The sequence below is a fragment of the Dasypus novemcinctus genome, chromosome 30, assembly GCF_030445035.2.
Source record: "Dasypus novemcinctus isolate mDasNov1 chromosome 30, mDasNov1.1.hap2, whole genome shotgun sequence".
NCBI classification, from domain to species: Eukaryota; Metazoa; Chordata; class Mammalia; order Cingulata; family Dasypodidae; genus Dasypus; species Dasypus novemcinctus.
The window spans coordinates 33,967,815-33,982,837 of NC_080702.1; the positions used below are offsets into that span (position 1 = coordinate 33,967,815).

Below are 15,023 nucleotides of genomic sequence, written 5' to 3' on the forward strand. Positions count from 1 at the left end.
AATCTTTTGGAAGAAAATAAGGCTCATCTGATTGTGGAGAAGAAAAGCATTTATTCTCAATCTTGCAAGAAGGGGCACAGAACCAGATATGGCTGGCCCCCAAACAAATAAATATGACTCAGTTTATACCCTTAAGCCTAGCATGCATGCTCTTCCTCTGTTCCTCTATAGATTGGATACTTCAGAAGTTACAGCTTATCCAGAAGATCTAACTTTTCCATGTAAAATTTGTGATTTAACTGCTTCCTCTATCAAATCCAAACCATTTTAGTTTTTACCTGCTCCTCTTTGTCAAATAAGGAATGGAATTTAGTGCTGAATTGGTATTGGCTTATCTCTTTCTTGGGCATCCTTTTATTGCCTATAGGACTGCCTTAAGCTGGTTTCCTTTGTTGCTGTTTAACCCGGGAGTTGGAGAATGAGGCAGTAGGCTGTCAGGTTACACTAATAAATATTTTTCTTTCTTTATGTGAAAAATAACCTAATTTTTGTTTTTTTTTAATTGTATGGCTGACAAAAGGTTTAAACTGGGAAATTACAGGGCAAACTGATTCTTAATTCCCTAGTCTAGTAGATAGGTTTAATCTGCCACACCTCTTGCAAAGCGGAGGGACTTTCCCAATAGTTTCTATAATAAGATTTCTATATGACTTTTTCATTCTGCTTACTTTAATTTGGGTTTCAAGAATATTTATTCACATATAACTGCATATTTAATTTTTAACAGTTTGAATAGAGCTCTTTTAAGAATTCTCACTTGTTAATTTGATACTATCATCCTGATATATGAAGACATACACTGAGCAAATGGGTAGACACAAAGAGTTAGAAACAGATACACAACTCATTGATGTTACTTATAATTTGCATTATCTTATAAACTGTTTAGCTTAATTTGGGGTCCAAAAATATATATTAGTTATATAACTGTGTATTTAACCTCAACAATTTTAGCAAATAGGCAGACATGAATAGTGTGGCACAAAAACATAACTTTAGTTACTTAATTAAACCTTCCATTTTTTACAAAATAAGTGTGACTGCAAAACATTTCAAAGGCTCCTGAAACTTTTCTTAATTCGCATTATGACTGTTCAGTTTTACACAAGAATTTGTTTCTTAACTAATGGCTTGTAACTAAAATGTTCCCAATGCTTTAGCACCATTTTTTGTTTCAGAACTTTATATTTTACTTTCAATTTAGCAGAATTTTGATAAGCAACAAGATTAATTCTTGATGCTTCAGGAAAAAAGACTGGTTTCTCTCATGAATTACCACTCTTAGGAACACTGACAACAAAAGCCGGAGACTTCCTTTATTCCCCCCAGTCCTTGGAGATAATAAAACTCCAGTGATCATTTGAACCAATGGGCTAATATTCCACCAGGCAGCAATTTATTTAGTTTACACTTGAATTCATGAGAGAAAGGGTTACTAATACCAGGACAGGAGACAGAGATGCCCCAGCTCTTCTATGGACTGTAGGAGCAGAAGCTATTATGAAATAACCATAGGCAAAGGAAAGGGTTGAGGTTAGGCTTGAAGTAACCATAAAGAAAGGAAAGTTTAGTTTAGAATTTACACTTAATAGTTTCAGGCTAAATTCACCCAGCTATAATTTCAGTTATTATTTTTTGCTGTTTTATAATATAAATGCATTTATAAATGATCTTAACTCAGTTACAGGATTTATTAATTTTTTTAACCTTAAGGTGAAATGGATACCTTTTTTAAATAAGCTACAAGAATTTTATTAATAACAATTCCTTGAAGTCTTGCCTTTCCTTCCCTGAGCACTGAGGAAATGCTGAGGTTAAAGTACAAGAAGCTGTTTTGATAAAATAGTTTCTTTGTATACTATTATTCAGGAAACTTTTACCAAAACAAACTAATGATTTGAGAGACTTTGAAAAAGGACAAAATTTTTATCTTTGCATTAGTATACTATTTGAAACTAAACATATTAAAACTTTATAGACAGACCCATTAAATCTTACTCCACTTAAATCATAAAAATTTTCTTTCCACGAACCTTCTACACTTTCAGTATTCATTCAAGTTTTGTTCCACACTCTACACTTTCCAATAATCAATCATTTTATCTTAGGACAAAATCATCTTCTGTTTCTTTAACAATAAAAACACATTCCATATATCCCACATACTAAATTACCAGACAAACATCTTACAACATATAATTGCCATTAACACTAAACAAGCTTGTGAAAATAATGAATTTTTCTTTAATTTAAATACTTAGTAGCATGTAATACCAGAAACAGTTTTTTTGGGTGCAAGTTGGCAGGGGAGGCTGGCCACCAACAAGTTTTCCTTTTATAAAATTACCTTTTATTAGTAGCATTATCAATTCAGGTTTTGTTTAATAAAGACTTTTGGAATTAACCATTTAAATACCTTAATTTAAACAATGCTTTGTTAAACTTTTTATAATTATTTATAACCATATAGACAATAATTATATTATTTTAAGACAAATTTTACCTTCAGAGAAAACATTCCCGTAGTTAAAGTTACCACAATACCTTCTAAGAACCTTGGCAGAATGCAAACATATTTTGGCTTTGACACCCTAGGGAGGGAACTTTACTGCATTTATTTTGATTCTGCTCTTCATCCCTTTCACTTCCCCCCCTTCCAGGCAGTTGGGTGCACAACAATCAAATAGAAATGTGGCTTATGAATAGAAGGTGTGGACTCACACTAACAGCTGCCTGGTTAAATATCAAATCCTACTATGTGAAAATCCAGCTGCTGTCCAACTTGAACTTGTAAAAACCCTAAATCCTGCCACCCTGCTATCAGTGGAGCCAGGAGTTCCAGTCCTTAACTGCCTGGAAACTTTGCAGGAAATATTTTCCAGCCTGCCAGACCTCCAAGACCAACCACTTTTAAATCCTGACATGGAGTTCTTCACGTATGAGAGTAGCTTCATGCCGGGCAGAAATCAATGAGTGGGATATGATCTAGTAACATCTGAGACCACAATAGAGGCTCAGTGCCTCCCAGATAACATACCAACACAGAAAGCCAAACTCATTGCCCTAACCCAAGCCATGCAACTTGTGGCTGGAGCCAAAGTTAATATCTACACAGACTCCAAATACACCTTCATTACCCTACATGTGCATGGAGGCTTATACAAAAAAAATGACTCATTGACTAGGAAGGAAAGAGCATTAAATATGGCATACAGATTCTGGAGCTACTAGAAGCAGTTTGGAAGCCTGTCAAAGTGGCTGTAATGCACTGTAAGGGACACCAGGCAAACCACAACCTCATTGCCCAGGGAAATGTGAGGGCAGATGCTGAAGCAAAAGAGTGGCATAGGAAGGGTCCCTATCTGAAAACCTGGTTGCTGGTCTCATTTCTCAACCTCTTAACTATCATGATGTGGGCTATGGGTGGGAGGCTCTTTGTCTCTTCAGAGATAACCTAAGCTGTCTGTGACTTGTGGGTGTGAGACGGTAAGTGGCTGCAGTCCTGTCCTTGGTGATCATGGCAATGACTTCAGTTCCAGGAAACAGTTTAACAATGCAAGGTCTATAAACTTTAAGCATTCAGGGGAAATGCAAACCAAATATGCTGAAAGCTTATCTAGAATGTCTGAAGTCCATGCTAAAAGCTTACCTAAGATGTGGAAGATATATATGCTAATTCAAGCCTATTGAGAACTGAAATAAAAGGACCATTTAACCTTAAAAAGAAACTCGAAAGTCTTGTTCAGGGCTCCAGTTTGCAACAGGAAGCTCCCAAATCCGTCCAGCCATCAATAAACCTTTTTTCCTTCTCAAAATCATTCTTGAGTCCTGGCCTTTCTATACACAAATAATTGAACCTCTCTCAAATTCTACAACATCAGAACATCCAGTATACACTGCCTGCTCTTATCCCGCAGCCTCTGAATCTCCAAGAGCCACAGTATACCCCTCAAAAGAGAGTGGATACTCCCTGAGGACAGGACACAAGGAGAAATTGGACAGTGGAAATTTCCTGATCACAGAATAGTTGTGCCACAAATATTAACCTGCAACTATAGTTCAACACTACCCTGAGAACACACACTTGTGAAAAAAACCATCTTAAAGAAGTGTTAGAAAGATTCTCCTACATCCCAAGACTAGCTGCTATCACCCTTGCTGTATGCCAGTGGTGTGTAACATGTGCAAAAAATGAACCTTGCCAGGGGCCCACGGGAGCCCTGGAGTCCAGAGAATCAGCAGTATACCTCTTGAAGATCTAGTCATTGATTTCACTGAAATGCCACAATCCAGAAGCTATAGATATCTCCTTGTCCTTGTTTGCACCTTTCTGGTTGGGTGGAAGCCTTTCCTACTTGAACAGAGAAAGCTGAAGAAGTAGCCAATGTTCTCCTCAGGGAAATCATTCCTCAATATAGGCTACCCTTCACGATTGGCTCTGACAATGGACCCGCCTTCATCTCTGAAATCTCTCAAAAGTTTGCAAAGGCACTGTGCATCCAATGAAGACTGTACACTGCTTACCATCCTCAAAGCTCAGGAAGAGTAGAACAAATGAACTCTACAATAAAAATTTATATTGCCAAGATTTGCCAAGAAACTGGGCTAACATGAATGCAAGTACTTCCAAGTGCTCTTCTCCAAGTTCAAGCCAGCCCAAGCTGAAAACTAAGCCTAGCCCTTTATGAAAGCCTCTTTAGGTCCACCCCCCCAATCAGAAATATAGAAGGGGATCTCAGAGAAAGAGGAAACTTATCAATAGCTCAGCAAATGATCAGCTTAGGAAAAACCCTACAAAACCTGCATCACTGTGTCCAAGAAAGGGCCCCCATTAGCTTAAGCATCTCCATATGCCCGTACAAGCCAGGAGATGGAGTCTAGGTCAAGAACTGGAAATAAGATCCTCTTACCCCTCGATGGAGAGGACCCAATCTTGTCATTTTATCCACCCTCACTGCAGTTAAAGTAGCTGAAATCACCCCATGGATACACCATAGCTGGTTCAAACTAGCTGCCCCAGACTCCTGTACCTGTATTCCAGGCCCCCACAGTTCAACCAAATTCATCTTGCAATGAAACAGAACACCAAGTCCCACTCTACTCACACCCCAGAAGCTGACTGGTGTATGCACAGCTGAAGAATAGTTTAATTCCAATTTAATTCCAGTTACAATGCCCCTTTGGCTACTTTCCCTACTCCAAACCTGACCCTCCCCTGGTCCCAGGTCGATATCACAGAGTGTGAGCCATGTATTCAAAAGGTGCAAACAGGGGCTCATTTCAATACCACAGTAATATATCATAGTCATTATACCTGCAAGGGTCAGATAACCACCTGCCAGTTTCTGGGAATCTCCTATAGTGTCAGGAATGCATCTGGCTGAATAACCTGCTATGACCCTAGACCCCCAACAGTCTCCCATAAATGGGAAATAACAGTGCTTGATAAAAATGAGAAGGTACTTTCCTCTACCCCAGTCACTAGCCAAAACCAACGAGTGTCCCTCCTATTTGATGCATGTCAAGATATAGACTCCAGGATACCATGAAACGCTGATTGTGGAGAGCTCAGCTGGGAGCAGACCTATACTCATAACAATAAGTATATGTGTGTTCCAGAAATGGAAAGTGCATCCCAAAGGGGGGGGGGGCTTCTGGTGAAATACATAGGTGCATACTACTGCCCCTACTTGTCCTATGTCACCTGGGCCACCTGGAACACAGACACAACTAGAAAAACAACCGTCCTCACCAAAGAAAAGGCCCCAGCTAACTCTCCACGTGGTCAATGTAACCTCTTAAACTTCACCATCCTTAACCCGGAATCCTAGCAGACTTAGGGAGTCCAAATGGGCCTCCACATTGATGGAAGAGAAATAGACCCAGGAGCCTACATCTGGGTTGGGTATCGGGAACCCACTCTTAAGTAAAGCCCACTCTGTGTTCCACTCCTTCTATGAAGAAATGGAAAAGCCCTTTTCCATCCCACAAGCAGCAAGAAACCTCTTTATAAGCCTGGCTGAAGTGTTAGGGACAGCTTTAAATGTTTTCTTGTGCTACGTATGTGGAGGTACTAATATGGGAGACCAATGGTGCTGGGAAACTAGAGAATAAAATCACAGCCAACCACATAATGAAACTGGCCTCCCAGCTGTCCCCCTAGATAATATGAGGCCCTTGCAAACTTCTGTCATAGGAAAATATTGTGCTTTAAGGGCCTGTCTAAGCTCCTCTATACCTGTTGGAAACCTAACATGTACAGGAGGAAAATCCCAAAACTATACCACCAATACAACAGAGCCTTGGGGAACATGGAACGAATCTGACCTCGTTCTCATAAATCGTATTCTCCCCAAATTAATCATAGTGTGGAACTCCACTGCAAAGGGCCCATTTACTGCTCCAAATGGTCTATACTGGATTTGTGAGAAAGTTGCATTCCGAGAACTTCCCCAAAACTGGTGTGGTACTTGTATGCTTGGTACAATAGAACCCTCCTTCTTCCTCATTACCTTAACAGAAGGGAAAGAGCTATGCCAGCCAGTATATCAAAACATAAGAGAAAAAAGGGCTGTGGCTACATGGGGAGGTGAAGAATGGCCCCCCTTAGTGTATAATCCAGTACGATGGACCAGCAACTTGGACAGAGGATGGCATGTGGGGTTATGGAACCCCTATCTATATGCTAAACTGAATTATCTGCCTACAAGCTGTAGTAGAGATAATAACTAATGAAGCTGCCCATGCACTAAACTTATTAGCCCAACAGCAAACTAAATTCAGGAATGCTATCTATCAAAACCCTCTTAACCTAGGCTATCTCCTGGCAGCTGAAGTGGGAGTTTATGGAAAATTCACTCTCTAACTGCTGCCTTCAGTTAGACAGCACTGGAAAGGTTATTGATGAAATTACAAGCAAAATGGTAAAAATTGTTCATGTTCCTGTACATACCTGGAATGATTTGAATTTAAGTAATTTCTTTGGAAGCTGGCAGTCAATAGTGAACAATTTCAAGCTTCTACTGGGAATAATTGCCTTCCTCATAGGAGGATGCACCATACTTCCTTGCCTCCTCCCCTTCATCATAAAGAGAATGTGCTCCCTAATAAATGGTATAGTAAAAAAGCAGACAGCTGCCCATCTCATGGCTTTATATACATACCAGCAAGTCCAGAGAGACTCTGACAATAGTGATGCCAAACTTAATAAACTTAAGCAGGCATCAAGGGGTGGGGGGGATAATATAGCCTGTGAACAGATACAAACTTATTTTATATCTAAATATGCCTAGAAAACCAATTGAGAAATATAAACTCTATAGGCTTCGGATATTCAGGGTGGATGTAAGCTAGAATGTGGAGGGTTTGTGCTCAAAGCTGACTTGGCATGTGGAGGATATGCATAATTCAAGCTTATCTGGAGGAAATAACCTATCCAATACTCAGATAAAACACTTGAAGAAACTAAAAAAAGTATTTTTGCAACAAGCACCATTTGTCTCCCCACTTTTATTTTCTCTGTATAAAAGGGGCTCAAAAATTCTATTTGGGCCTTGGTTTTTATTAGGACAGGAGTCTGCTGAATCCAGCAGTCCAAATAAATCAACTTCCTTCTCAGAGTTCTCATGTCCTGGCCTTCAATACCACATACACCTGGCATCTCTGCTACTACATTTCATACATACATTCAAACATTACTCAGCTGTAAGAAGTAATGCAGTATTAATACATGGAATAACATAAATGAACATTGAAAACCTTATGTTCAGTGAAGCATGTCAGGCACTGAAGGACAAATATTACATGACTTTATTGATATGAATTAAGCAAATTGAGCAGACTCGCAGTGCGAGAGTATGGGAGATAGATTTAGAAGAGAGAGAAAGGGACTACAAATTGATGAGATCATGCCCATTTGGGCAAAATCTATGATAAAAAGGAAGGGTGTATTCGTGCAGTGTATGGGCAGCACAGGGAACCAGTGCTGCTATTGGGTTGGGTGATGCAGGTCTCTGAGGTGGACTGGGGTGGGGTGTTGGACTGGACTATTCATGGAACTGGAGGGAGGGTGGGGGAAGGAGCAGATGAACTCTGGGGAGTTGTAGGTCCGTGGTTAAAACTACAATGTTGGAAAAGTTCTTTTGACAAATATGGCAAGGGAAGGTTACTTGCGTAGGATGTTAGATATTGGGGGGTATGTAGGACAGGTGCAACTGAGACAGTCTTCTATGGAATATATAAGTGTTCATCTTATAGTGTGTTTATCAGTGGGTGGAGATCCAGAAAATAAACCCAAAACACCAAACTCCTATCCTGGGGATCCTTGCTATGTTCTCAAGTAAAGGGAAAGGAGTCCCTCAAAATCATAGGCAGTACTCAATAAAAGTAAAACGACCATTGCATCTAATCCTCAACAATATTGCAAGTAATTATGAGTCATATTCTTCAAAAATTGAAACATAACTGTTACTGTAATTTCTGAGGGGAGCAGAAATAAAAGTAGAATGGATGGAACTTAGGGCATTTTTAGGGCATTAGATTTGTTAGCATGATCTTGCAATAATGGATACAGGCACCTTCAAGTTTTGTCAAAACCCAAAAAAGTGTTTGATACAAATTGCAAACCATAATTGATCATGATTAGGAACAATGATTCAATATTTGTACATCAAATGTCATAAATGAACGATTCACATGTAAAATGTTAATGTGAATATGTGGAACCCTCTAATCTCTATGTAACTATTCCTTATATTAAAGTTTCTTTGGAGAGAAAAGCAAAAACAAAAACAAAAACAAGACACTGGGTGAACATATGGAAGAAAATGTCAATGTACATCCAGAACAACAGATCTTATAGATCTGAAAGACACAACTAACTTTTTAATTATTTCAAATATTTATTTTTTATTTTATTGGTTTTTTAAAAAATTATTATTTCATCTTCTTATTAAAATTTAGGTTATTTTGTTGGCTTCATTTTTGGGGAAGTTTTCCATCACAGAAGGATCACAACAGTGACAGGGTTAGATCACTTATGAAGGGTGTCAGTGATGGGGGATGCAAGGGAAAGGGTTCACCTGGGGCATGCCTCTAAGGCAAATGCATATGTTAAAATGTTAATGGGCCATTGTCTTGGTGGGTGGAATCCACACAGTAAACAAAACAATACAGAGTTACCATCCAGGGGTGTTCTGCTACATTCTCTAATAGGGCAATAAGAATATTCTGAGTGCAATCACAGTGCCTAGTGAAGAAAGACCATTATTCCAGACCTTTGATAATGACATTTTAAATTCTGAACCTTTTCTTGTGAAATTAAATCTCACCTAGAATTACATATTGCCTAAGGATTACCTCCTGAAATCCTCCTTGCTACTCAAATGTGGCCTGTCTGTAAACCAAACTCATCATATAGATGAAATACCTTCCCACTTGTGTGAGACATGACTCCCAGGGACGAGTGTCCTTGAACTGAAGGATTATGACCAAGTGCCAACTAGCAATGCATCTGGAAAAAGACCTTAACCTAAAGGGGACAATGGTAAATAAACATGTTTTTATGGCTAAGAGACTTGAAGTCTCAATAGGATCTCATTGACTGACAAAGCTAACAGTGTCTCAAATAGCTGGGATACAGAGGGCTCTACAGACTTCCAGAATCTATAAGCAGAGCAGAAAACTCAGGAAATTGGAATGCTGTCAGTGGGCCTTACTTTGGAATTTATATTCCCCACTGTAACAGACCTTGACTCATGAACAGTTTCTCTACAAAATGCTCTTCTCCCCCTTTTATTTGAATCTATAATTAGTAGTATACTTGTTAAATATATGTTCCAGAGACTTAAATATTTGGTCTGTTCATATGCTGTTTGAACCCTGAATTTCAACAGAATTGTAACTCCTACTCTCCCATTCATTGGACTCAACCAGGACAACTAACAAGGAGAATATGATGGACAACACCGTCCCAAGGAACAGTGTGTCTGCAACTGCAAGGAAGTTAGTTCCATCTACCTGCCTCATGGGATCTAAGCTCCATCTCAATTAGAAGCACAATGGGAATCAACATCGCCAAATCTTCAAGAATGTTGACTCATATGTCTGGGATCCTGGTCTTATGGGAACAATCAGCAGGAAGACTTTTCTTTATGTCCAGACTAGAGTCCCAAGGGATAGGATGGACCAGCAGTTGGAGTAACAAGAAGCAAATGTGCCTAAGGAGTAGCTATAAGGAAGCTGTAAATACCTCCTCTGTGGCTGTGCCTCAGCTTGAGCAAACTTGGGTTACATGGGGCATGGTGATTTCTTTAGTATCTTGCTCTGGATGAGAGTGGCAATGCCCACCTGCTTCCTGCCTCTTGTCTGGGGATTTAGCTTCACTCTCCATCATCAAACACTCAAGAAGGAATTCGGGTTTCCACTTGGAGACCTTCCTCTTTGAGACACCATCCAGGTGAGTCAGAAAGCCATATAGATATTTTAGGAAGGGGTCAGGTGGAATAGAAACTAAGGGTGTTTATCTGAGGTCACCTGAGTTGTAATTCAGTCCAGTCCAAGAGCAAAAAATAGCCCTGCTTTTCCCCTTTATTTCTTAATTATTTAATGCATTTTATATGTATTATATTTTTGGAAAGGAAGGTTCCATTGAATTAAGTAATGCAGGTTTCCTTGTTAACAGTTAAATAATGGAACTGGAAGCCCGTTAGAGTAAGGAATTAAGGAATAAGGTAGTTTCATAAAAGCAAAGGGGCTTTGCAATTAAGGCGAGAAGAGAAAATTAGAATTTTTTTTTTTTGCAGTGGAGATATGCTTAGCAGTGCAGTGAGGGAGTTTCAATTGAATTTTCATAACAAGATCTATTTGAGCACACTTATGTAGTGATAGGAAAGTGCCAGTCCAATGCAGGTAGATGAGATGCTGCCACATCAGTACAACATACATAATCTTTCACAATGGGTATTCATATAAAAAATGATAATTGTTTAATTGGAAAAAAGCAGTATACTAAAGCTTTTACTTGACAATTATTCCTTTCTTGTTGAGTTTAAACATATGGTGTTTTATTAGCTATTCTCTTTATTAGAAATTGTTCAAGTTTTTGTTTTTATAGACATAGGTCTGAGGAGTTATATTCTGGTTTTCTAAATTACATTTTTCAAAAAAAGGACTGCAAGGTTTCCATGAATTTTCACTCTTTATTTCTTTTATATCAGTGTAGATGTAAGTGGAGAAGTATGTTTGAAAGCAAATTTTGCATGGTCCCATCTATCATTGTTACATAGTTTTTTTCTCCCATTGATTTTCAGTCTCAGAAAGTTTTGTGGCATTTGATTTGATAAACTGCTTTTTATAGGCATTGCCAACTTGATTTAACATCTCTCATTCCCTGCTTATACCTTTTCCTATTGTGCTTTGGTTTTGTTCCAAAAGTTGCAGCATACTCTGCCATTATTTAGGAGTGTTTCTTTAGGATTCGACTACCTTTCAATTTAATCCTAGTCACAAGCATATTTGAATCCACCTCTCTTCATGTGGGATGAAATTATAACTTTAGGTTACTGTTTATTCCATGCACTAAGAAATATATTAGTATATTATTTTATTTCCAAATATATGGTATTTACTTATTAATCCACAAGGGTATTATGACAATTGTCTTTCAGAGTTCAGGTAAAAATACTACCTTCAAATTTTTCCAGTACAGTTCTTTGGACAGAATTATATTTAATCTTGTTGTATTCTCCCTGCCATATATTATTTAATAAATTCACATTTCCTTTAAACTGGCAATTTGAAAACATCTATAATATTCACACACCTTCTTGAAAACACAAAAGAGAACAGCGTACATCTAGTCCCTGATCATGGGGCTCATAGATTTTACTGGAGAAATCAGAGTACAATTATAATTTTACATATGACATAACATCCTCAAGGATACATCATTTGGACAAAGATAAATCAGATGAAGAACACAGATTGTCATGGTTTGTAGAGGGTGATCTGGGAAGTACTTTGCATGTTGGTCAAGGTGCAGAACCAGGAATGGAGTGTGTGTGCCCATTGGAGTTGTCCAAACAGAGGTCAAAACCCAAAGTCCTATAATAAGGAAGGAATGCTACAAAGTAAGTGAGGGACATGCTGCATCTACTACTGGAGTAAAGGAGAACAATGTGATCAAATATAGGACAGGCACAGGATAGCAGGTAGACGGACAGACTACAGCAAAGCAGGTGCTCCAGAAACACTTGCTCCTTCTGTGTCCTTTGAGTCTCAGCTCTCATGATGACGGGCTCTTACCTCTCCAACCTAACACTTCCCTTCAGTCTCCATTCATAGGAGATTTTCCCTATAATGCAGGGAGTCTATTTTTCATGTATTCTTGCTATCAATCCGGTGTTTTCCAAAATATTGACCTTTTCAGAGTAAAGCCATATTTTATGCTATGGTCAGCAATTTGGGCAGGCACCCATGTATACACACATGCACAAAGAGATTGATGAAACTCTTTCCTGTGCACCCTGACTGTGTGGTACTCTGATACTTTATAATATTTCCACTTATTCTCTTCTATTTAGTATTATAAAATAGTTTTGGCTCATGTATGAAACCTAACCTCAGAATATATCCCAAAGTTCACATGATAATTAGAGATTGGCTAATTGAAATTTCAGGGTACTTTTTCTAAACACTTTGGCAAATTTAATTTAATTGTGTAGCAGATTGTTAACATGCCTACAAGAATCTATGGTGTGTTGTGTGTGTGCATATATGACTCTATGCTGTTGTGTGTGTGATGGTTGTGTGTTTCTGTATACATGTGAATTTGGTGGGTATAGTCATCCTCAGATTAGGGTGACCTGGGCTCCAATACTCCAAAATATTTTTCCTAAAGTACAGAGTCCATAAAACAAACATAAGGATCGATTTAAAGAAAGGATCCATTTAATTCACAGGATGCCCTTTAAGCCTAATTAGTAACATGCATGATGTTCAATATACACACAAGAGATTCCCCAGCACTCTCCTTCTTGCTTTTTTTGTCTTCCACACATGCCTCTTTGCAGGTCTTGAATAAGTGAAATAAGACCCTTCCTCAGGACTTTCATACTTGCTGTGTCCCTGCTGGGAACATACTTTCCAGATATCCTTGTAGGTCCTGCCTTATCAATTTGATGCACCTGTGCAAATGCCCTTTTCTTCTTCTATTACCTGCATAGCCATTAAAAACCTCTCAATCACTCTCTTCTTAATTTGATTTCCTTTTGTTTCACTCTAGTCCCTTTCTGGTATGTTGTATCATTGTTTCTTTTTTTCTTATATTCTTTTTCAGCCTCCGATTATAGATGTATAACCATTGCTTAGAAAATGCCTGGCACAAAGTCAGAAATTAATATATATTCTTCAAATGAAGGAGTATATTTCTCACAGGCTCTGTAGAATACATAATTTTTGAGGACAAAAATGTTGGGGGACAGGAATTCCTATTCAGAGTCAATACCAGAAACACTCTTAAGGGGACAAGATGCATAATATAAATTTAGAAATGTATTTCTTGTCTCCAATGTATGATTCATTCCATATTTCATAGGTTGGTAAAGTCTCGTTCTATGAAAATTAGTCATGGCATTTTTCTCTTCTCTGATAGCACAGCCCCAACATGGAACAAGGAAATAATACTCAGATTTCAGAATTTCTTCTTCTGGGATTTTCAGATGAACCAGAATTGCAAACTTTTGTCTTCATGTTGTTCCTGTCCATGTACCTGGTCACTGTCATTGGGAATCTGCTCATTGTCCTGGCCACCATCACTGACTCCCACCTCCACACACCCATGTACTTTTTCCTATCTAATCTTTCCTTCTGTGACATATATTTCATCTCCATCACTGTCCCAAAAATGCTGTTGAACATTCAGATACAAAGCAAAACCATTTCCTATGCAGGCTGCCTCACACAGATATACTTTTTCTTACTCTTTGTAGGGATGGATGACTTCCTCCTGGCTGTGATGGCCTATGACCGCTTTGTGGCCATTTGTTACCCCCTGCATTACACAGTCATCATGAACCCCCGGCTCTGTATACTACTGGTTTTGATGTGCTGGATCATGAGTATTTTACAATCCCTGTTACAAAGTTTAATGATTTTGCGGCTGTCCTTTTGTTCACCCTTTGAACTTCCCAACTTTTTCTGTGAACTTAATCAGATCATCCACCTTGCCTGTTCTGAAACCTTTTTGAATGACATCCTGATGTATTTTGCAATTGTGCTGCTGTGTGGGGGTCCCCTTGCTGGCGTCATTTTCTCTTACTCTAAGATTGTTTCCACCGTATGTGCAATCTCATCAACTCAGGGAAAATCTAAAGCATTTTCCACCTGTGCATCTCACCTCTCAGCAGTCTCCTTATTTTATTGTACAAGTCTAGGTGTATACCTTACTTCTACTATTTTGCATAATGCAAGGTCAAGTGCACCAGCCTCAGTTTTGTACACTGTGGTCACACCCATGTTGAACCCCTTCATCTACAGTTTGAGAAATAAAGATATAAAGATGGCCCTGAGGAGATTTTTTGAGTATGAAGCCATGAAGAAATAATTTCTCCTGGGACTGCAGAGGTGATAGAATTGCTGGGCTCAAAACTTCTGTCTGGGCATAAATTGGAAGTATTTCATATGTTCATGGAAATGGAACCTACAGTAGAATCTGTCATGAACTTAAATATGAGACCATAAAAGTTTAAAAAAGCTTACATTCCATAGAAAAGAATATTTTATGCTGTTTATGTCATCTTGTTGATGTAATAAATCTTTAATTACATGTATAAAAAGTCTATGTGTGTGGGTGCAGGACCCAGGTGCATGTTGTGCATGATTTTATTGGTTAATAAATAATCTGTCCATTTAGAAAAATAAAGTATCTCCTTCCTCTAAATTTCACCATTAACATTGAAGTTTGCATGGGTGAACGATCTCTGTATATATTCTATAATCCATTACATTATCACCTTTGTGCTCAA

General features: G+C 38.5%; 1 protein-coding gene across 1 annotated transcript; it reads left to right on the forward strand.

The window, feature by feature from the left end:
- Positions 1 to 13,663: 13,663 nt before the first annotated feature.
- LOC101412332 (olfactory receptor 7A10-like) lies at positions 13,664 to 14,602 on the forward strand. The gene has a single exon (XM_004476471.2). It carries the CDS (start codon positions 13,664 to 13,666, stop codon positions 14,600 to 14,602), a length of 939 nt encoding a protein of 312 aa, XP_004476528.2.
- Positions 14,603 to 15,023: the final 421 nt, after the last annotated feature.

Coding starts and splice junctions, on each gene's coding strand:
- LOC101412332 (XM_004476471.2), top strand. CDS start 13,664: ATGGAACAAGGAAATAATACTCAGATTTCAGAATTTCTTCTTCTGGGA.